Here is a 23,362-nt window from a genome sequence, read left to right as displayed (position 1 = left end):
TCACACGCAGGGGGAGGATGCTTCAGACCAGGTGTGACAGGAAGTCCTCCTGGCTGGAGTAACATACCCCTGTGTGTCCACTCTGGGCAAACAGGAAGTGTTAACTGCTTATGTTACATCTCACAGAGAGATGCAGGTCGCCATCTATATTTAGTCAAGGGATGAAAGCTGAGTACTTGTACCCCTGGACCAAAAGGAGAGGAGAAGTCTAGACAGGGATTTGGGAGACAAACACAGACCTCTTATTTCCCAAAGCAGCCTGGAATGCTGAGTGCCTGCATCTCCACTCCGAAGGGAGAAGCAGCCTTCTGGAGAGCCCTCCATAAACAGCTACAGTGTCTGTGCAAGGAAGGATCACCCACTTATAATAAATCTAAAGCTAGAAGCTTAATGCAATCTGAATTATAGGGAAATAATCCGATGGGCTGTCATTGTGTTTTCCCTATAGTCAAGAGACAAAGAAGTCAATGATTTTATTTTAACGCTGATTTGAATTTGAATCTGTTTTAGTATTTTAATTTCCTGTATGTTTTGCTGTAATGCAATTGTTTTCCTGATTTTACAGTTTTATCTTTTTGCAAACCGCTCTGAGGTTTTTCTGACAATCAAGCGGTGTATAAATTTTATGAAATGGATAAGTAAATGCAATTCTGTCTTTCCATTTCTTCACAGAGGAAGATGAATGTGCCAAACCTGACAATGGTGGATGTGAACAACGGTGTGTGAATACACTGGGCAGCTATCAGTGTGCTTGTGATCCAGGTTATGAGCTTGGGCCTGACAAGAAGAGTTGTGAAGGTAAGGCTGCTCAGTGTCTCAAAGATTCTGTAGTTTTCTTTCATGATAGGCTTACTCAAGCCCAGATTTAGGAACTTGGATATGCCCAAACTCACTCGTGCACCAAGAGTCTATGTCAAGACTGATTTTTGTGCATGCGTCTTTATAAACCACATAACAGATGTGTCAAAACAGTGACCAAATGATAGGTAGTATGGTGGCTTTACATATGTGCCATAACTGCTTGTGGTGATCATTTAGCAGCTCAACATATTCTATGTGAACTCAAATTCAGGTATGTTATTTCAGACAGGAAAGCCTTTTTAAGTACAATAAGCCTGCAACTTATGTGCGTAACTTTAATTTACTCACATTCAGCCTTACGCACTTAGCAAACAAATTAAAAGTAAATAAAAAGGGGTCGGAATGGGGGTGGGCTTCTGGGAAAAAATACTTTGGCAATCCCACCCACCATTGAACCCAATGTGTTTTGACTATGCAGTCATACCTTGAATCTCAAATGCCTTGGCTCCCAAACAAATTGGCTCCCAAATGATCTAAACCCGGAAGTGAGTGTTCCGGTTTTCAAATGTTCTTTTGGAAGCTGAACATCTGGTGTGGCTTCCGATTGGCTGCAGGAGCTTCCTGAAGCCAATCTGAAGCCGTGCTTTGGTTTCCGAACATTTTGGAAGTTGAACGGACTTCTGGAACCGATTCTGTTCAACATCCAAGGCACGACTGTACGCGATTTTGGCTTTAGGTGCAATTCCTGGAACCTGAGCCCCACCTAAGTTGCAGGCTTACTGTATGTATGTCTGCAAATATGCGTTTGAAATATGTGGAGTCTCTAGGTTTAATGTTCATACACTAAAATGGAAGTTCAAGAACAGAAAGTCATGAGACAGACATAACTCTGCTGGTATACAATATGAACTGTGCATGGAAATTTAATATGTTATTACTGTGCACGTTATATGTACTGATGGCTCTCAACTTCAGTTGAAGAACATTCCAATAAAAGCTTGCTTCTTTTCTCTGTGGACTGATTTTCACAGTACCCCGATATTTCAAATGGTAAAGCATAGGGAGTCAGCTTCTTCTTCAAAATGCATAAAATAGGCATTGGTTCACACAAAATGCATTCATGCACATGTGATTTATTAGTATGCAAGTATGCCTTGCTACAAAATCAGTCTATTTTAAAAAATAGGAGGAGGCTGGATCATGATGACAGAGCAGATTCGCATACATATTTCACACAGGATGTGCTGTGTGTTGTGCAGAACAAACATGTACGAGAGCCCAAGCTTGCTTCCACATTTTGCCACATGCAGTAAATAGATGCCAGGTGGCAGTAAGAACTGGCTTTGAATTGTGAGGGTCTCAGGTTTGGTCTGTCTGATCCATATTACCATATGAGCAATCAGTCCATCTCCCAAAATGTGGTTTCTTGGGTCTATAAATAAGTAATAGGATTTCTTTCTCTTTTGTTTCAGCGGCTTGTGGAGGACTTTTGACAAAGTTGAATGGGACTATAACAACACCAGGATGGCCCAAAGAATATCCTCCTAATAAAAACTGTGTGTGGCAGGTGGTTGCTCCCACCCAGTATAGAATCTCAGTGAAGTTTGAGTTTTTTGAATTGGAAGGAAATGAAGTAAGTTAACTGAAGACAGATACTAATGCCTAATTACATAATCAATAGTGGTAGAATTGTCAAGTTATAAGCATACATACGTCGTACAAATATGGTACCGTATTGCATGGAGTGAACAATGGCCATTGTAACCCTTTTTTTCATTGCCTGGGAATATTCCTGGACTGCTTAAAAAGTCATGCAAAAAAACTCTTGACTAGGATCCTGGGTTTGTAGTTAGTTAAAGGAAATATTAAATATTATCATAATATGATACAATGTTAACTCTGGTCTCTTCACCCCAGAGGCCTCCAGTAAAACTACAGTATTCATGGTGGGTAAAATGCAATGTTGTGTGAGCATAATTCAGAAGAAAAGCAGCAAATTGTTGTAAAGTCAGTCTATTTTTATCTATATCTGAGGTTATAGATAAAATATAAATGCAAAATATGGGTTATTATTTGACTAATACTGGATCTTTCATTTCTCAGGTGTGTAAATATGATTATGTAGAAATCCGTAGTGGCCTTTCTTCTGATTCCAAACTGCATGGCAAATTTTGTGGTACAGAAGTGCCTGAAGTTATCACATCACAATATAACAACATGAGAATCGAGTTCAGGTCGGATAACACAGTCTCAAAAAAGGGTTTCAAGGCTCACTTCTTTTCAGGTATTAAAACAAACACCCTGGCTGCAGTCTCTATGAATTGTGTGTTGTTTATGGTGTCCGTAATCTAGGGAAAGTTTTTGCTTGCAATTTTTGCTCATTGATGCTGATGAATGAACATTCTCTTAACATGGTTTAGTTTCAATTTTCTACTCAATAAAACAAATATAATATTAATTGTAAGATTTAGACAGCCATAATGATCATGAAGAGGAAGATCATGAAGGGGAACATACCTGACCAGATTCTGAATATCTCATTTATGGTCCTAGTAATTCTAGCTTTCTTTTAGAAAGAATATGAATGGTATCTATTTGAATCTGCCTCCAAACAGAATGGACGTCAGAGCAGCTTTAAGGGGGCGAGTAGGGGTCTTCAGGAAAGGAGAGGAAGGGAGTGTCATTGCTTGAATAGATTTCCTCTTGGGCAACATTGGGTGTCACATTATAAATGGATCTTTGATTTAGTATCACTTTGGTGCTCGTATTAAATACCCTTTTCTGTTTTCTAAAGTTTCTCCACCTAGGAAAGGTAGAGAAGCATGACATAAAAGGGGCACTTACCCAAACAGATACCTTTTTAACATGAAATTTCAGAGAAAGAGAAAATCTTCCTTCCTTACCTGTGCTTTCTGCTCTAATAATTTTAGGTATGGGAAATCTTTATGGCTAAGTTTACATTTCCAAATACTTTCTTCTGCTTGCACATTCTGGAAGAGGTTAATGTGGCTCATGCATATGATACCACAAGTCAAATTTCATAAAGAGTCTGAGCTCTACTAAGGGCTAAGTGGAAGTTGAAGAGGCAAGCAAAAGAGTTTGATGATGTTAATATTTGTGGCACCTAGGAAACAGGAAAGATTCCCCCTTTATCAAAACAGAAGCCTTATGACCCCTGACATGAACAAACTTGTGTATTTGGGCCAAACTAAAACAAACTTGTGCATTTGGGCCAAAGTCATTTCTTTTCCGTTTTAAGTAAATAAACCATCTTTAATACAACAACCCTGAAACAAGTAGATTCCTCAAACTGCAATCTGAATCCCTGGCTGGCCATGGCGAGGCTTAGCAGAGTGCCATAGCCCCAGCTACATCCATTGACTCACCCCAGCCAGGCTGGAGGAGGAAGAATGCCTGTTTGCTACATCGGCTCCCAGTCTGGTGCAGCAAAGAGGTGTTGCCATCATAACCCAGTCCAACTCCTTCCTTTCCTGCACCCAACACCCTTCATTACAGGGGTTTCTGCTGACAGGCAGTGGATACCACCAACAGGTTGTGTCTGCCATTTGGGCAGCTGCCTTGTGGCCCTTCTTATCAGTAGAGCTCCTTTGCCAACAGCCAGGCAAGGCTGAATGGAGGACCACTTCTACCTCATCCAAAACCCCTCTATCCTAGTGGATTGGAATAGTGGTGGTGTATTGTTCTGTAAATGACAATATAAGAGTCAAGGCCTTCAGTCATAGAATGTAGTTCAGCTTTTCCATTTTAGCTAGCTTTTGGAACAGCCTGCAGGAGTGTGCTCCAACCAAAGTTAAGCTGCTTGAAATCCAATTGATTTCAGTATGTGCTTAAATCACGCACACCGAAGGCATAGAGATTAAAATCACTTTGGTTGAATAACACCCCATTGCAATAATCAGGATGTCTGGGCTAGATTGGACACTGTATCAATGATTATGGTTCGAGTCCTATATCTTAAAGTCATGCACTTTCAATTGATGGACAGTAATCTTGCTGTGTCTTTCGTTTTAAATTTTAAAACGTTTCTGCTCAAAATGATTGCCTGTTCCAAAGTGATGTTTGTATGTTACCCTAAAGGCTTTGACCACAGATTACAGCGGAGATCCACTGTTGAAACTTTTTTGCGGGGCTCTTAAGCAGCTCCCATATATATCATTGGAACTTGAGCAGGGGAATATCTCAATGGATTGTGCTCCTTAAGAATGCAATATTTAATTAACTGCAACAGTTTCCCCCTTGTAGTTTTGATAAAATGTTATCTAGCGTAAGTGCAGGTAAAGGTGTTTCCACTCTGGTCGGCTTCGCTAATAGCTGGATGATTTACTATAGCCTGTGTGTTGTTACTTAGAAATTCAAGAAAGCAGATAAGTAACCTGACAGAAGTTATAATTTGTAAAGACAAGAAGGTTAAAGGACTGCAGACCTGAAGGGCGGGTTTCTTAAAATAATTATGATTGTTTAGAAAAGTTAGCAGACCAGGAAAGAAAATCTCAGACTCAGATTAATATGTGCTTTGGTTCATGGAGACTTATAAAGAACTTTATTTACTTACAGTTAAATGTTTATATTCAGTGTTATTCTGATTTATTGTGTACTGTAGGTGGTCAAAAGGGATATTACATTGCTGTAGCTTGCCATTTTGGATTGCCACCATCGAGCCATTAAAGCAAAGCAGAGTTTAATAACTATACATCTAAGCCAGGCATTGCTAAATTCCCTAGAACATTCAAGAATCCACCAGATTCTATCAGTCTCTGGGAGCAGATCAGCCTGTACACCTGCCCCTGCAGGGAGGGTTAGTCACTACCAGTTCAAACTTCACTGGGGTCCATCCATGTCAACGTGATGACAAACAACCCCTGCCCTAACCACTATATCCCTTGCAATTCCCTATGATGTGTTTCTGACACAATGAATTGAGACAGCCTCAAGGTTGTCATGGTGGCCATGAAGTCCTGAGCTGGCCCAGGCAAAACAGAATTGGCATGGATATCGAAGTCCTCCAAGATTAATATTCTGGGGTACTCCAAAACCACCTCTGCCAGCTCAGTGAGGGAGGTGGTTGGCAATGCAGTAGGTGGTACACTAACAAGATCTCCTTTTCCTACAACCCAGCATCAAATGCAAATCCTCACATCCAGCTACTACATTTGGATTGGTTTCCTGGTGAAATTTACAGTTTTTTCTATGGATTACTGCCACACATCCCTTCCCTCCAACCTCATCTGGTGCTTTGCAAAAGAAGAAAACCCAAGCAGGGAAAGCTGAGTTAGGACAGGGTCTCCTAGCAAACTTTGTCCATGATCAGAGTTCTTTTACAGTGGTTGGATATGGCCTTAAATAATGGCACCGCCAGATGAGAGGACAGGTCAACATAGCTACTCAAATCTCTGTTGAGGGTTGGCTGAGCAGGAGCAAGACATCAAGTGTCTCTTACCCCTTCCTGTGATGATAATATTGCTTACCCACCATTCCATACTTCCCCTTCCCCTAAACTCATCTTAGAAAGCTCACAATTAAATGAGAGATTCATAGATGAACTAACACGATGGTTCTGTATTTCCTAGCTATACACAGAAATGTCTGTACAGTTGTACCTTGGTTGTCCTGAACACTGCAAAACCGGAAGTAAGTGTTCTGGTTTGCGAACGTTTTTCGGAAGCCGAACGTCCAGCATGGCTTCTGCTTGACTGCAGGAGGCTCCTGCAGCCAATCGGAAGCCGCACCTTGGTTGTCAAACGGTTTCGGGAGTCAAACGGCCTCCCGGAACGGATTAAGTTCGATAACCAAGGTACCACTGTATATGTATTTTCTGCAAAACACAGAAGACTGGCCCATCTGATGAAGTTAGCTTCTTCTTTTACTACAACAAATTGTTTGGATTCTTTTATGATGGCTTTATACACCAAATGCTCACAGTGAGTTAAATTTTGAATGTCCTTTCAGAAAATACTTGCTCATTTCTGAAGTTTAAACAATATTCAACATGGCAGGCTGAAATCCTAAAGTTATGGGAAGTAAGTCCCATTGGGACTGTCAACCCCTCCATGTATCCATGGTGTCCTGGTACTCTAGATCCCCTGCAAAGCAATTCCAAAGCATGTAGTAGTCAGGGCAGGGAGGTGGTGTCAGTGGCGTAGCGTGGGGGGTGCAGGGGGGGGGGCCGCACCGGGCGCAACATCTGGGGTTAGGGCAAATCCACGGGTTAGGGGGCGCAAATCCATGGGTTAGGGGGCGCAAATCCACGGGTTAGGGGGCGCAAATTACTTGCCTTGCCCCGGGTGCTGACAACCCACGCTACGCCACTGGGTGGTGTTTGTGTTTGGGGTGGGGGCTTGGCATTTCTCACACCCCAGAGTAACCAGTAGTCCTGGGCGCTGCGGGGCTGTTTGGAAGGTTGGGCTGACCACTGCAGAGGATGGCTATTACTGGCCATCCACATAAGGAACTGGGGTGTTGTTGAGGCATCTCCTGGGGATCCCCCTCCTAGTCTGATGTTGTTTTCTGTCTCCATGGCTGCAACTCCTTATGACTCCTTCCTGACTCTCTAGACCAGGGGTCAGCAACCTTTTTCAGCCATGGGTCAGTCCACCGTCCCTCAGACCATGTGGTGGGCTGGACTATATTTTGAGGGGGGAAATGAACGAATTCCTATGCCCCACAAATAACCCAGAGATGCATTTTAAATAAAAGCACACCTTCTACTCATGTAAAAACATGCTGATTCCCAGACCATCCATGGGCCGGATTGAGAAGGCGATTGGGCTGCATCCGGCCCCTGGGTCTTAGGTTGCCTACCCCTGCTCTAGACTGCAGCTGCCCCATTACTCCTGGGAAAAGAAGCTTGGAAGAGACATGTTAGCATAAACACATTGTTTCCATTCCTGGGGTGTTTGGTCTCTGTTAGACAATTGCTCAAAGTGTCCGGTTTTTGTGGAGCGGATTCCCCAAGCGCAAAGTGCCTGAGCCCCTCTCCTGAGTGGGCTACACCTTATTGCAGGAAGACTGAAGTAAAGTGAAGTGAGGCTGGGAGATGTGCAGCTTATATCCTGCTGTTCTGGCTGTGCAATTGGCCGGGAGTTATAACAAATCCTGAGTTGTCTGTCATGGCAGTGTGGCCAGGGCTGCCAGCTGAGCCTGCTCCTGAGGATCAGGCCCCTCCACTGACGTCCATTGTGTGTTTTGAGTTACACCACCCTTTTGGGTAGCTTAGTTTAGACTGGGTTGCCAGGTCATGTGACCAAGCTAAACAGACTTGGGATCCATTGTAAGTCTGCTCCCTCCAGTCTCACCCACCCCCAGTTTACCTCCAGGATTGGGGAACCCCCTGAGGTAGAGATCTGCTGTATGCTAAGCTGCTCAGCTCAGCGTATCTGATCACTCCCTAAGGATTGGCCCCTAAGCCAAGAGCTTCAGGGGAAAACTGATTTTTCGGAGGGAGGAATTTTCTAGAAAAGACTGTGGGTAGGCATTCTGGAATTTCCAGGCATAGAGACAAAAATGAGATAATGGGTGGAGCCATTGAAGAGCGTAGGAGACGATTATGCAGCTGAGGGCAGTGGGACTGTTCAAGTGATTACTGAATCTCACTAACAATTTAACATAAATAATTAGTAGCGTTGATAGCATAATCTAATCCTGTACGCCAGACGCTGTTGGAAATAGCATTTCCTGGACATCAATGCTGAATGGAGAGCTGAATAACTGCTACTATAGTATGAATATAGCTAAACATTCCCACTGAAATAACACCATTGGCAATCTTTTCTTGGCTACATTCAGCACCTTCTAGGCCAAAAACACGCTATGAGAAATATACAGATGGCATATTCAGGATACTAATTTAAAGCACTGACATCTTTTGAAAAATATCTAACAGTGTATACAAAGATGACTTTATGCTTACAAGAGGCAGTGTAAGTTCATATGTTAGAAGTCATTTGTTAGAAGTCAGGATGCTTATCAGGCCACTGAAGTCAGGTTCTGAAGGACTATTATTGTGACTGTTGTAGTGTATGTGCTGATAGTGATGAAATAAAGATCCTATGAATCATAAAGAATAAAAAAAATATTTAATTTGGAAAGGTGAATTATATGAAAACATGCCCATCTGGTTGGATTTCTACAGCTCAGTTAGGAAACAGAATCATGGGATCAATAGAATTTTTTGATTAGAACAAAGAAGATGGCAGAATTGGCCTGGGACTATAGCACTAGGGGTGGGGATTTAACCCTTTTCAACTTTCATTTTCCTGATTTAAACCCTTCTACCATAAGCTATTATTCGCTCATATGGGGAAAAAGGTTCCCTCCGTATTTTCCCTTTCAGTGTGAATAGCAGCTCTGGGTGTATTTATACAGAGCAAATAGCTGAGATAGAAGGGTTGAATCCCTCTACCCAACTAACATGGCGTCAATAAAATCCTCCCAAGACCTTCAAACTTCAGAATAACCCACAGAAAATCCTAATAATAGATCCCCTGCATTGCAGTCCAGTTTGACACTGAGTGACAGCTTCAAAGTCCAGAGTCTGCGAAAGTTTTAATAGGAAAAAATATACTAGGAAACCAAATCTAGAGGATCATTGGATACATAAGAAGAAATATTAACACATGATAGACTGCAGTGGGTTCAGAGCAGAGTAAACACAGAATTCTACTTCACCCCCCAAAAAAGAAACTTTTATAAATAAATGAAGTATTAGAAGTTTAATTCTTTAAAACAGCAACAACAGAAACATCTTATTAATTAGTTTGTTTAATTCCAAGCTGAAAGACATTGTTTAACCGCTAAAGTTCCAGTGTTCCAGTGACATTTGTTCTTTGTATGATCAGTTTTCTATAATTGGTTTTGTTCCATTCTGAAAATGAATTCATTTTATTGTCCTATATGACTGTATATTGGCAGAGGAGGTGGGATTGTAGAATAGCGATGATCATGTTACTATAAACAGATGAAAAGTTATAATGAAACTGCCCTTGAGCAGATTGATGTTTGAAGACTCACTCAGTCACTCATTTTTGGTGCCATCCTGGTACATTTTTTCCTACAGACAAGAGAGCTGCCTGCAAGGAGAAAATTTTTGTTTTTGAATCATGCAAGGACTTGATAGAGGTTGCCCCTTCAGGCCAAGTACGTATAATTCACAGACTGGCCTCTGAGGGTCTCAGAGGTATGACCTTATGTCTTGTGAATGGTTAAAATCTAACATATTGCTGAGAATGGATCTTTCCCTTTTATAATTACTGACAGAGAGAAATACAAAAAGGATCCATTCAAAACTGGGAGACAGAGTTCCATCTCTTGAGCACAACAAATGGTTTGCATTTAGTCAGCAAAACATTTGTTTCTCTAACTAATCACTAATTTTTCCCCCCTTCTAAGATTTTCAATTTGGAATGCACATGATGGAAAATCTACACTGGCTTATGTAAAATGTAGATAAGACTTTTGCTGCACCATTCACTAACCGTGCCAAACTATTGTATTCTGCTGAAGTTTCACTTTCTGTCCTGTGATCATTATACAACACCGTTAGAGAGGGAACAAAAGATTTGTTTCAATAAAGCAGATATACCTTGAGCAAAACAGCTTTTGACGGAATATACACAAACATGACTTTTCCATTTCAGGTATTTTGATTGAGCAGAGAGGGCTTTGATAGCCTCTGAGAAATTAGAGCTCTTTATTCATGGACCTGCTATTTGTAATAAGTACTTTTGAGCTCACTTTCTATACATTTGACTGGTTTGTTAGACAACTGCTTGTTAAGGAGAAGAAATGCTAGGCAGGTCACCATTCCCTGGTCAGTTCTCTGTTTGCCTTTCCCATTACCTTTTGCAGGAGAGAGTTTGTCACAGGTTTGCTTTCTAAAGAGATAAAAAGCAAGCTTTCTCACACAAAATAGGTATATCTGTATTGTTGCTCTAGGGTTCAGGATGAACTTCAACAGTCTAAGTTGGAATCTTTCCACCAACTAATGCTCATTTGTTTTGGCTGGAGTCCAAAGTCTGCATGTAGTGTTTCTTTGCATGCATCACAGCCTTCTAGGCTTCCTTGGGTATACACAGGGGCTCTTCGGATGCTGGCTTTCCTGATCCTTGCACGATCACAAATGTAAATGGCACATTTCTATTTAATTAAATTGCAGTCTAGCATTTAGATTAGTTAACGTTTTCAGAACCCCGCAAGTCAGTAACCTGCTGGCAGACCACATTTCTATTGGGCCAGCAGAAACTTTGCATAGAACGTGGTCCCTTTTCTTTGTTTTGTTGTAGGGTGACACAAAGCTAGTGTTGTTAGCTTATAGAAGGGACTCTCGCCAGGAAGTGAGAATCCTGTGTACTTTTTACAAAGGCTTCCCCACGTGGTGAAACAGAGAGAGAGAGAGAGAGAAAATACCTGCAGGAAAAGGAGTACTAGAGAGAGTTATTTCCAATAACTGATGATGTGTGAAATCCCTCCAAGCTTCTTGAAGAGGAGTCTGTGTGGGTCATACATTTCAGCATGAAGGATGTTGGAGTGCTGGACAATACAGCTGTTTTGTTCCTTTGGATTACTGTACACAGTTTCAGTTAAAGAAGAGGGACAAAGAACACAGGGCAAATAAAAAGCTGATGCCAGAAACTGATGGTAAAGGGCAGCTTGTGCATGTGCAGTGATTTTGGCTGTACCAACTATGACGTAAAATAACTGCATGCTGGTCTTGTTCAGACAATAACACTTCCTTTACTGTGTCCTAATGGAGGGGAGGGCTTTGCCTCCCTAAATCTGCATTTCTGTAACAGCATTGTAGTGCTATATCCAGCCCCTATTAGCCATACTACCCCAGGGAGAGTCCTAAAATGCAATTAATGCATTGCACCTAAACACACACACACACTTTTCAATACGTAGCTTAATACCCAGTCACAGTCACTGCAATCCTATGCATAGTGTCCTTAGGAGTAAGCTCAGTTGAACTCAGTGGGGCTCACTTCACACTGTATAGGTTGAATTTCAGAAGTGACTCAGCCAGTGGCATTCAGTTGCAAAGCCACCTTCTTGGCAGGTATGTTGCTGCCACTTGTTGGAATGGAGAGGGGGTGAAGTGTCAGGGAGTCAGGGCTGTGTGGGCACACACTGGCAGCAGTGCCAGAATGGCTTTGCCAGTGTGACCGCACAGTCCTGAGCTCTCTGCCACCTCTCCCTCTTGGCACGTAGCTGTGATGACGCTGCCCAGAAGTTATCATTGCGGCTCTGCCCCACCAGCTGAGCTGCTTTTGTTCCATCTGTAAAACACATCGAGCTTTAACAAAACACCTTTGGCCAGCTGAAATGCAGCCCTTTCACTTTCAACCAGAAATACCAGCCATCTCGCAAATAAGTGTCACAATTTACACGGCTGGCATGAAGTAGGAGCCTCATCCGAGTAAAAAGAAAGAGGTACCCCCCCCCAGCTTGATGAGCTTCTTCATTCTCTGTGTGAATCTGTTCCTCTATACTAATCTGCAGCTAATGAACTTGAAAGCCTTGTTATCGCCGCATGGCAAGGAAGGCCTGCTGGTCACTTTAGCACTCCAGTAGAAGACATTGTCATTCCTGCTCTGAGAAAAGTCCTGGAGCTCTGCTTCTTTTCATTCTGCCTCCACTGTGCCACTGTCCTCCAGTCTCTGATCTAACCATCAACAACTCTGATTATTTTAGCTTTGCTGAAAAGAGAGGGCCTTACAAACATCTAGTGTGGTGTGTCATTTTGAATATGTTTCAGAAATAAGTCTTGCCAGTTTTGATTTAATGGATCAGCCCCACCTAAAATAATAACAGCTGAATGGGGGCAGCAGATGCCTCTGTCTTGCTGGAATGACTGCCTGTTAATCTAGTTTGGCTTTTCTCCTTGCAAATGAATTTTTATGCTGTTTAGTTCAGCTCACATTACCCCCACCCCCACCCCGCTTAACGCCTAACACACTAAAAGCTTTTTTAGAGGATTACTACTCAGCAAACAGGGTACTACTGCCTGCCATGTTGCAGATTTTCCTGCAATACATAACATCTATTTCTTTCATGTACTGTTTAAATATGTTTTGCTTTTTAAGGTGTTATGCCATGTCCAGATTCATTGCGATCAAAGCGCCTTTGTCACTGTCTCGAGAGGGAAAAACTGTAATAAATCACAATGTATTATTAAGAAGTACCAGCATGTGCTGAGCTTGGAATCTTGCTCAGCCTAATTTTATGTCGTCTCACTTTTGGTACTGCTGCCAAAATGCCACTGGTATAAATCCAATACTTTTGTTTTTGTTTTGTTTTGTTGCGTGCATCTAAATAGTACTGATTAGAACTGCACGAGTCGTGACCCACGAAGCCAAATGCAGCCCTTCAGAGGATTAATCAGCAATGTTTTTGCTTCCTATTTGGGACTGTAAAGCAAGGGGAGGTTTTGTCGAACACCCAACATAAACTCAGATGCTGCCACACCTGCTGGTGAAACATTGTTGGAAAAAAGAAAATTAGTTATAATTTAAAATTATAGACATGGGCCCATTTTCCCCTCAGAGAGTCTTTTCTCTTATGTGCCACCCCTCCCCCTCACAAAAATGGGTGGGGTCAGGATGAAATGAGAGAAATAAAATAGAGCATGGGGATCAGGAATAAGAAATTCTAGATGCTCACAGAGCAGGGTGTTTACTGAGATGGCACCATCTTCTCCCAAATGCCTCACTTGGATGTACAGTGGTACCTCAGTTTACAAACTTAATCCGTTCTGGAAGTCTGTTCTTAAACCAAAACCATTCTTAAACTGAGGCGTGCTTTCCCTAATGAGGCCTCCCGCCTCCGGTACCCTTCCACCTTTTGGATTCCGTTCTTAGACCGAGGTAAAGTTCGCAAACCAAGACGCTACTTCCGGTTTTGCGGAGTTCGTAAACTGAATCGTTCTTAAACAGGACTGTTCTTAAACCAAGGTATCACTGTAGTGTCATTCAAAAGGCATTGTGGTGGAAATTATGGTGACCTTCATTGACCCTTCTCTTCTTGGTAAAGCCATAGTCCCTTGTTTATTTCTAGAATTTATTTTGCTTCCCCTCAGGATGAGGGGAATTTCCCAATGCCTCTCCAGTTTTGTGGCCTGAAGGTGGAGCTGTAAGAGTGGGGAGGCATTTTGGGCTTTGCACTAAAAATTAAATATGGGCAGCGGTTTGTTGGCCTGGGTGTTAATGATTTGCTTGAGAATGGCCATTGCACTAGGTTGCAGGTTGAGCAATGAATGGAAATACAAAGGAGGATAAAACGAGTGCCTTGGTTTTTCCCTTTTCTGGACTTAAACGTAACTAAACCGTTGTATACCTTATTCTGGAAACTGGAGGAAGATATTCCACTCACAACAAATGTCCTGTGTATCTTGTAGATAAGGATGAATGTTCTAAAGACAATGGTGGCTGCCAGCATGAATGCATCAACACTGTAGGAAGCTATGTATGTCAATGTCGCAATGGATTTGTGCTACATGAAAACAAACACGACTGCAAGGAAGGTAAGAAGCAGTAGTATGAAAGAGCTGCTTACTTTGAAAGCTTTGCCAGATGTAGCCTGCATTCAGACATGGGGTTTATTGTGTTACTTTTACTAGTAATAATACTCATGCTTCCTGTCTCAATTAATAAGGACCTTTTTATAGTGCGTTATGCAATTGTGGCTTTTTGATAGATATACTGCCACATTGCGCTAAATTTTAACATGGCAAAAAAGAACTGTATACTGGGATTACCACCCCAAATTTTGCCACGTGAGATTACAGCACAAACCTCCCATGGTTTTTGGGGTGTTGCAAACAAGTCCCCCCCCCAGAAAAACATAACACAGAAATATGCTCTAAATTTCCAATAGTTTCCACCAGATTTCCAGAAGCTGCTTTTACACGCTGTGAAAGATCACATAAAATGTGGCTGATATCTCTTAAGGAAACATCAGGAAAACAAGTTCTGCCTGAATGCTGCCCAAGCCATTTGGGCATTTGTACCTGTTGCAAGGTGCATTATAGAAAAGTTCTGTATAATTTGTAGTGGACACTGCCATAAACACAAAGCCAAATGCTAAACTACAACTATTGTTAGACTAAATAATTAGTTTGTAAGTGGTGATGGTGGTGACCATGAAATTAGGAGGATTACTAGCCCTGGATTAACTTCCAGACAATTTTGCCATTGCCATGAAGTGATGCTTTTCTGTTTACATGGTATACATGTTCATTCAGACTCACTCAGTCTTTCTGTCAATTATTGATGCAGCCGAGTGTGAACAAAAGATCCATAGTCCCAATGGAATTATCACAAGCCCTAACTGGCCTGACAAATATCCGAGCAGGAAGGAATGCACATGGGAAATCAGTGCTACTCCTGGTCACAGAATCAAAATAGTAAGTAGCTTCCATATTATGAGCAAAAGCCCTTTGCAGTTCACCTGTAGATGATCGCAATGTTGTTTTAAGATTAAGATGAGTCATGGTTGAAGGCAGATGGTTAAATATACACGTCCAGGTTGTAAAGTTTCCTTCACACCATGATGGGGAACCTGTGGACCTTGGGATCTTGCTGGGATCCAACTTCTGTCAATCACAGACAACACACTACCACAGCTGGTTGTTGACTCTGAGCCTGCTAGCTCTGGAGTCTGTACTCTGAATAGTGGCAACAGGGACCTAGATGGGGCAGGGCTTGTCAGTCCAACCCCTGCACAGTCTCATCAGGGCTGGCCTTAGGGCAATTGGATCAATTGGGCCAAATTGGGCCCTGCGGGCCGCTCCTAAGGAGCCCCACACACCAGGGCAATCTAGATGGATTTTATTTATATCTCTAAGATTCTGCAGACTTTGGCTGTGAACTGGGGCCCCACAAAACATTTCAAGTTGGGCCCCAGAGTTTCAAATTGGGCCCCACTGGCTAGCCCTGAGCCTTATAGTTGCTGGGCCTGAGTTGTCCTGCCCTTGCATGAAGTCTTGGGTTTGCAATTTTGGGAGAGAGGAGACTGCCTGCTGGGGGGCAGGTGGGCTGGCGAGGCCCCTTAGATTTAGAGGCCCTAGTCTTCAGCCTACTTAGCCTATACATAAATCCGGCACTGACTACCAATACTTTAGAATGATGAGAGTTATGATTGTGAAAGATCCCCATTATGGTCTCCTTTAGAAAGAGTGTGAAAGTTTTGTTATACCAAGGTCACGGATATGATTCCTATATGGGCCACCTGGATGTTTCTGCATTGCAGGGGGTTGGACTGGATTACCCTCAGAGTCCCTTCCAACTCTGATTCTATGAAACATTTTTTTTTAGGGGTTATTTTCTACAAGTACTATTCTCATGTACTGCATGTGTAATTTAGACAAGAGAAGATTGTCTTCTCATTACCATTCAGATGAGCGAATCCTTAAGCACAGTGCAATACAGCACCTTTTAGATTAAAACGCAACCTAGCTCTCAGTTTGGATGGAATGAGTCCTGTTTTTAACCAGCTTCTTGTGGAGCTTTTCTGTATCCACGAGAGGCCAAATAGCACAATACTTGGTCATATGAGAATAGTCTGGTTGAACAAAATTTATGAGTAGCAACTGGGATAGTTGTACAGCTGTTTTATGGTGCATCTGCAGTTTCCTTCTATTACAGATGCCTAATCTTCCTAAAAAATAAAAGCCAGGAAAGTATCGGTGTTTCAGTTTGCAGAGCTCTGTGATTATTCTGACTGTTTTCTCTCCACTGCCAAAACTTCGGCACTTGAGCTACATGAAGTTCCTCAAGGCCAGCTGTTAACATAAACTGGCATCACATTGTACTTTGGATGGCTTCCACTGGGGATTCAGTAGATTAGAGCTGCTTTATTGTCCCAGACACAACGCGACAGCAGTTCTGTTTGCTCTCCACTTGACTTTTGTTTGGTTTCGTCACTTTTAAATATTGCCTCTGAATATATTGCCTTGCTGTACTGGAAAGTTCCGCAGATGCTCCTGCTCTCTGCCTGATGGGACTGGGGCAGGAGAGAGGAAAGCGAGGAAAAAGATGCGGGAAAGCCCATGCCAGGCATGCGTCAGAAGAAGCATGAAAGGGAACCTTCTTTCTTTTTAAAACTGATGTGAAATGGCCTTTTCATAAATAGTTTTCAGGTTGCAACCCTAAACACTCTTAGAGTAAGCCCCATTGGCCACAGTGGGGCTTACATCTAAGTAAACATGTACAGGATTGTCCTGAATGAGTCTCTTATTTAACATTTAATTTAGTACACAAGGTTTTGGTATTGTTTTTTAAAGACAGACTAACTTCTGCTGTGATGGTACAATTGCATTCAATGAGAACCTTCTGACCACAGAAGACTTTTGATCTGGTGGAGGAATCCCTTTGGCAATCCAGGAAAGGAGACATTTTGTGTAGATTCTGTGCTGGCTTTTCAGCTCCCTGTACCCCCACCCATCTGCTCCAGATGGTTGAGGGACTCTCTGGAAGGAGAAATGGGCAAAAATGGCTCCTTCCTATTCTTTTAGGAAAGGCTACCACAACCACAGGAGAGTCTGGATCCACCCCACTTTCTTTGCTAGTTCATTATTACACTAATAAAAGTTGCATGCCATTAAAAATCCTAAATGCCCAGAGTAGCAAAACTATAGCATGGACCTGGCCTCAGGTTCACATTCAGAACACACCTGACGCAAAGGATCAATACTTTGTTAAACTTTTCAGGTTTTTAATGAGTTTGAAATTGAGCAACATCAAGAATGTGCCTACGACCATTTGGAAGTTTTTGATGGGGAAACGGAGAAGTCACCAATTCTTGGACGTTTGTGTGGAAGTAAGATACCAGATCCCCTTGTCGCTACTGGAAATAAGATGTTCCTTAGGTTTGTCTCTGATGCATCAGTACAGAGAAAAGGCTTCCAAGCTACTCACACTACAGGTATGAAAATAATTCCCACTACTTTTGTTTCTAAATGTTTAAAACTGTTTGGGGCCAAATTTTAATCTGGGCTGCGTTTCCATTAAGCAAAAAGGGGAGCAAATATTAGTTATATGTTCCTAATACAACATTATTGCCTGTGCTTCTAATGTCCTCCGTCTTTTTATTATCAGTGGAACAAAAACTGGTAGTATTGACCATCTTGTTGAAGCCAATGTGCTTTTTAATGAAGATGAAATATGGGGCTTCAACACTGGAAGCACATTGCATCCTTCAGACACTCAAAATTCTGTTAGAAAAAGCAGCTGCCAACATACTAATGTCTGTTATTTTTTCCAGGTCAAATATTATTTCTAGTTCCTTGTTATTTCAATTCCTTGGTTTATACTGGCCCCTAGCGGTGGTTCTAATATCATTCTTACCACCATCATGATTCAGAAACACAGGGTGGGAAATTATGTGTGGTTCCTTTTAAAACAAGATCAAAAGAAGTGTATATTTGTTTTTTTCTTCCTTACTTTGCACAGAGTGTGGTGGTCGTCTGAAAGCTGAGAGCAAAGCAAGAGATCTCTACTCTCATGCTCAATTTGGTGACAACAACTATCCAGTTCAAGCGGATTGTGAATGGCTAATAGTATCAGACCGTGGTTACCAAATAGAGTTAACTTTTCAGACTTTTGAGGTGGAGGAAGAAGCAGACTGTGGTTATGACTACCTAGAGCTCTTTGACGGTCATGATACAACTTCTCTGAGGCTTGGTCGGTTTTGTGGATCAGGGGTATGTAATCTTGAAGTTATTCCAATGATTAAGACTCTTCCAAATTTGAATAAATAAAATGACTATCTATGGATGTGAAATATAGACGTTAATGCCCAAACAACTTTTTGTTGTCTTTCTCTATACAGAAGATAGAAACACACCCCTATACACCTTATCACAACCTGCTTAAAAAAAAAACTCCTCTGAGTTTAAAAGCAGGTTGTGGTGCAGTGATAGAGTTCCCTATCTGAGAAAAAAAGAAGTATCAAAGCCCCACTGCTTCTGCTTAGCAAAGTGTATGTAAAGGGACATATTGTACTTCTGCCAGTGTTTTGGCCTTTATAACCTACATGTTCATTGAAGTTAACAAAATTAAGTAATACCTGTTTTGACAAGGCTGCTTTTATTCTTCAAGGTGAGAAAAGTCAAACAGTAAGCAAAGGAGCTATACATACATAGAAAACCCAGAATTTTAGAAATTCATTCTGCTTTCATCACTGAATTCTAAAAGCAAGACATGATATAAAATCCAATTTTGTGTTTCTTTCGTGAAAGCCATCTAGTTCATTTAATATTTAATCAATACTAAATTCATTATATTTCCCTGAACTTGCTTTTAAAGAACTTTTTCTGAGAGATGAAAATCAACAGTTTCAGAAGGATCTGTGCATGGGTTTTCCACATTAAGAGAAACTTAGGAGGAACTTTTCAATGTGAGCTAGTTTATTTCAAGTAGAGAACTCTTCCAAGGGGGAACTAAACTCTTCAAATAAAGTTTTAGTTGGGTGTAATGGAAGGGAAAGTGTAGTATGTGCCTTATTGGTAGCACAACATAGTGGTGGGCACCTGAAGTTTGAAACTATAGTTATCTCTCAGCATGGTCCTCAGTCAAGATGGCGCAAGTATCAGTATCAGAGTTTGGAGTGCACAGTATTCAGACACTGATGTAAGGGGGTGGGGAATTGCTGAAGCAAGTGATGACAGTAATTGGGGCCATCCACAAACATTATTTCATAGGATACTTAAAAGCTGAGGACTGCAAATCTTTAGAGAAAGATCATGATATATTAAAGGGAGGGAATTAAATTTAAAGGTAGTACGTTGAATGAAAATCTGCTAAAGGGAAGGATTTTCTGTACTGCATCAATAGCTAGAAAGACAGATTTTGTCATGAGGACAAAAAATAGACACAAACTACATAGATTTCCATGATTTTTGTTCACTTTTTTTTAGCTCAAAGCTGTCTTTCAGACGAAGTATGCTAAGCAGAGAGTGTCTGCCTAATTCTTTCCCTCTTTCCCCCTTTCAGCTCAAAGTTGCCCTCCCAAGTTCCTTTCACCACAAAGAGGAGAGCAATTCTGAACTGAAAAACAGGTGTAAAACAGCAACGACACACCCATTACTGTCCCAATCATATGTAGCCTGGTTCCAGGCTGCTTTAGTTTTAAGCAGCAGCAACAACAACACAGAATTCTAAAGCTCTGCTTGGTGTGTAGTTTGAGCCTCAGAAGCAAGCATGCTCTCAAAACACTACTCCATTCAGTGTTGATAGCAGAACAAACATCAGCAGACTGGCCTCGTCTAGAGAAAGGAAGACTACACTGTTAATTGTTGCAACATGCTTAACTGTGTTCATGGTAACCTTGGCAACCCCTTTTTTTCCCCTTTCCCTGCAGCCGCAAGAAGAGATTTATTCGGCAGGTGATTCTATTTTACTTCATTTTCACACGGATGATACAATCAACAAGAAAGGATTCCATATACGATACAAAAGCATAAAACATCAGGACAGTGTTCACACCAAAAAATAACAGAAGATCCCTTAGGCCACAAAATGAGACAGAAAGAGTGACTGTTGCGGAGAGAGGGGGGAATGGGTTTTGTTTTGTGTTGTTTTTTTAATAAAAAGACTGACATTCTTAGTAAACAAACATTTTTACACCATGCGTCCAAACTGAAGGAAACATCTCACTGCTAAATATATTCCTATTCTAGAGGAATAGACATTATAGCAATGACGTGTGGTCTCAGGCGTGGCTGTCTCTGCAAAGCCAGCGGAGGGGCGCTGCATGCTTCCAGGGAGACTATAAGAGCTTTTTGCTCACAGCTTGACAAATGTCATAGTTGCCTGCATACTCAACCAGTTAAGATCCAGGGAAAGGGACCCTGCAGACTCTTGACAAGTGACTGCTGTCCAGGAGGGGGGATGGGAAATGCCTACCTTCTGCAGGTCATGCACTCAAAAAAACAAACGCTGTCCTTATATTTTTCTTATTTTAATTGCTTTGGTGATATATCCAAGATACAGTGAATGCAAAGAAAAGTCAGGAAAAAAAAGGGGAGGGGGATCTTCTGAGATTATTATGCACTCGTAATTCATCTGTCCCACCAAAGCATTAATGTCATGAAAACTGGAAAACTACATCTGCGAAATCGTTGAAACTTTAGAGAGTTGATCATAGCAACATATTGGGATGTCTGAAGCGTTATACATTCATCATCATTATGGGAACATCCAGACTTTGGACGTTGTCATTTACTGAGAACATTGAGTTTATTATTGCTGAAGGATTCCATACCTGCTGACCTCTTAAATTTTACACTAAGTACTCATGAGAACGAGTCTTTTACAAGCCTGCTGTGGACCTTTATTCAATAAACAACAGAAGTAACCAGGGCCAGGATAATCCGAAACACCAGTTAATGGATTTCGTTTCAGTCATAATGAGCTGCTGCTCAGCATTTCCTTGAAAATGTTTGTGAATGGTTTCATTTTATTTTTTAATTTTAAACCAGTCAAAAATGAATATTAAAAAGTTGGTTTCCAAAAATGTATTTCTCAGCAATTGGGGACAAAGGGGGTGGGTGGGTGTTTTCTGGATATAAGACTTTTGTGATGGCAAAGATAATTTCTATGGTGCTATTCCATGAACATATTATTAAAAAAAACAATAACCACAACGCAAGATGTTTTAGATCTTTTGAGCCAACAATCTGCAGATCATGAATGTCTCACTATGCCTGGCTGCATCTTAAGAAGAACAGACTTTCTAAGCATGTGAAAAAGATAATTGCAATGGCAGCACTAGCCCTGTGGAACAACTACTATTATTGCCTTAGAATTCTTGCACATGATCATACAGATCTTTCTGTAGATACATCCGATTTGATAAAGAACTTGACAATTTGAACATTTCACGTGTGTGTTCACAAAAGTGATCCACGAGCAAATTCCCATCTGCAGAGCAAGATCATCAGTTGTAAATACAGTGGACTTCCTATTGATGTAGAAATAAGTACTTTTAGGAGAAACTATTGTATGTGCTTTAGGCCATACATGGCTTTAGTCACAATGTATATGCATCATGTAAGTATGTATGAATGAGTGCTTTAAAAAGTGAGATGTGTTGTGTACGGATGGACAGGTAAATTGTATTTCATGTGCCAAGTTCTACCAGAATTCGGATTGACTGTAGCAACTTCCTTTAAAGGTTTCATAAGCAGGACTTCAATAAAGAATCCAAGAGCTAATGAAATGTTACGTTTCATTTAAAAGAACTATTTTGGTATTATTTGATGCTGGTTGCTACACCACTTAGTTTTTGTTTCCTTACCACAATCATACACTGGCATTAATAAATGTGTTGTTGTTTTTTTTAAAAAAAATAATATTAAAATAAAACTAAGCATGTGCAGGTCTCATTGTTTGTATGTTGTTTCTGTATCACTCCTTGCATCCTCCAAATAACATAAATGTCAAGCGTGCCTCCTAGCCAAAGGAATGCACACAGCAGAGAGTTTATCATCAAAGATAACACTTACAGTCACTTCTACAGCTCTGGATATCTATGCACACCAGTCTAGCATCTAGGCAGCTGTTCCCAGGTCTGTGTTCTATAGAGCCATTGCAGCAAGAGAAGACCACTCCCTCTCCCCCCCATTTACGAACCTTTCCCCGACGAGCTGTGCACCTTTGTAGAGGGTTCTTCTACTCATCCCTTTTCAATCCTCTCCTGGTTCTGGGAGACAGTGGTGCAGGTTGTCTGGTTGGAAAAGACCTGTGGCAGGGCCTTCTTGGTGGTGGTTCCCTGATTGTGGAGTTAGGTGCCTTAGTTTCCCTATTAACCTTTAGGAGAAATTTAATTAACATTCTTCTTTACCTAGGCATTTGATGGGCAAATGTTCTCTGGAAACTCTGAGAGTATATTACTGTTTTTAGGAGCTTTTAACTGTTTTTAGAAAGTTGCTTTAATTAGTACGTGCAGTTCCTTTTCTCTTTATTCATATGAATGGAATGCATCAGTAGCTATCATGTATAAGGGTAGTTGAAATTATCATCAAAAATGTTCTTTGCAGGCTGTGAACAGGCTTTTTACCATGTCAATTATGTCAAGAGTCTACAAATTACCCTTCGCTCCATCTTGACCCGGGTTGTGTTTTGTCATGATCCACTTAAGTAAAATTTAACATGAAACCTATTTCTCGTTTTTGATGACACTCTTTCCCCATTAGAAATAACTTTGAGTAATATGACACCTTCTCTGCAGTTGCACTTAATCCTCCAAAGGGCAGTGATGGCTGGAGGCAAAGGGATTTACTACAAAAAAGACGTTCAACTGCAGCACATTACCGACAAGTTATATTGGGCTTTGCTGCTTCTCTTGTACTTAGAATTTTTAAATTTATTCTTAGTTGTTTTTGTTGTTTGAACAATGCCCCTGCCTTTGTCTCCAGTGGGAGGGAAGTGAATTCTTCCCATTCCAGGGCTGGCAGATGTATTCCCCTATTTTGGGGGGGTTGGCATGTCAAGGGATTGAGGAAACTATGGCTCCTTCAGGTCCATGCCTTCCCCTGCTCTGCCCTTGT

General features: G+C 41.3%; 1 protein-coding gene across 4 annotated transcripts in view; it reads left to right on the top strand.

The window, feature by feature from the left end:
• The window catches only part of TLL1 (tolloid like 1), a 121,614-nt gene extending 99,420 nt beyond the window's left edge, over positions 1 to 22,194 (top strand). For 3 of the 4 annotated variants that reach the window (XM_083631105.1, XM_083631107.1, XM_083631106.1), the window contains 8 exons: positions 673 to 798; positions 2,274 to 2,434; positions 2,905 to 3,085; positions 14,210 to 14,335; positions 15,090 to 15,217; positions 17,523 to 17,736; positions 18,264 to 18,514; positions 20,173 to 22,194. In XM_083631105.1, the coding sequence (XP_083487231.1) occupies positions 673 to 798; positions 2,274 to 2,434; positions 2,905 to 3,085; positions 14,210 to 14,335; positions 15,090 to 15,217; positions 17,523 to 17,736; positions 18,264 to 18,514; positions 20,173 to 20,307 (1,322 nt within the window). In that variant the 3' untranslated portion in view covers positions 20,308 to 22,194. Of the gene's footprint in view, positions 1 to 672; positions 799 to 2,273; positions 2,435 to 2,904; positions 3,086 to 9,874; positions 9,995 to 14,209; positions 14,336 to 15,089; positions 15,218 to 17,522; positions 17,737 to 18,263; positions 18,515 to 20,172 lie in introns of all 4 variants that reach the window. The other variant, XM_083631108.1, reaches the window with a different exon arrangement.
• The last annotated feature ends 1,168 nt before the right edge of the window (positions 22,195 to 23,362 follow it).

This window comes from Podarcis filfolensis, assembly GCF_964270895.1.
Source record: "Podarcis filfolensis genome assembly, chromosome: 9".
NCBI lineage: Eukaryota > Metazoa > Chordata > Lepidosauria > Squamata > Lacertidae > Podarcis > Podarcis filfolensis.
Note: the sequence above shows the minus strand (reverse complement) of the source record. Positions and strands in the feature narration are given on the sequence as shown.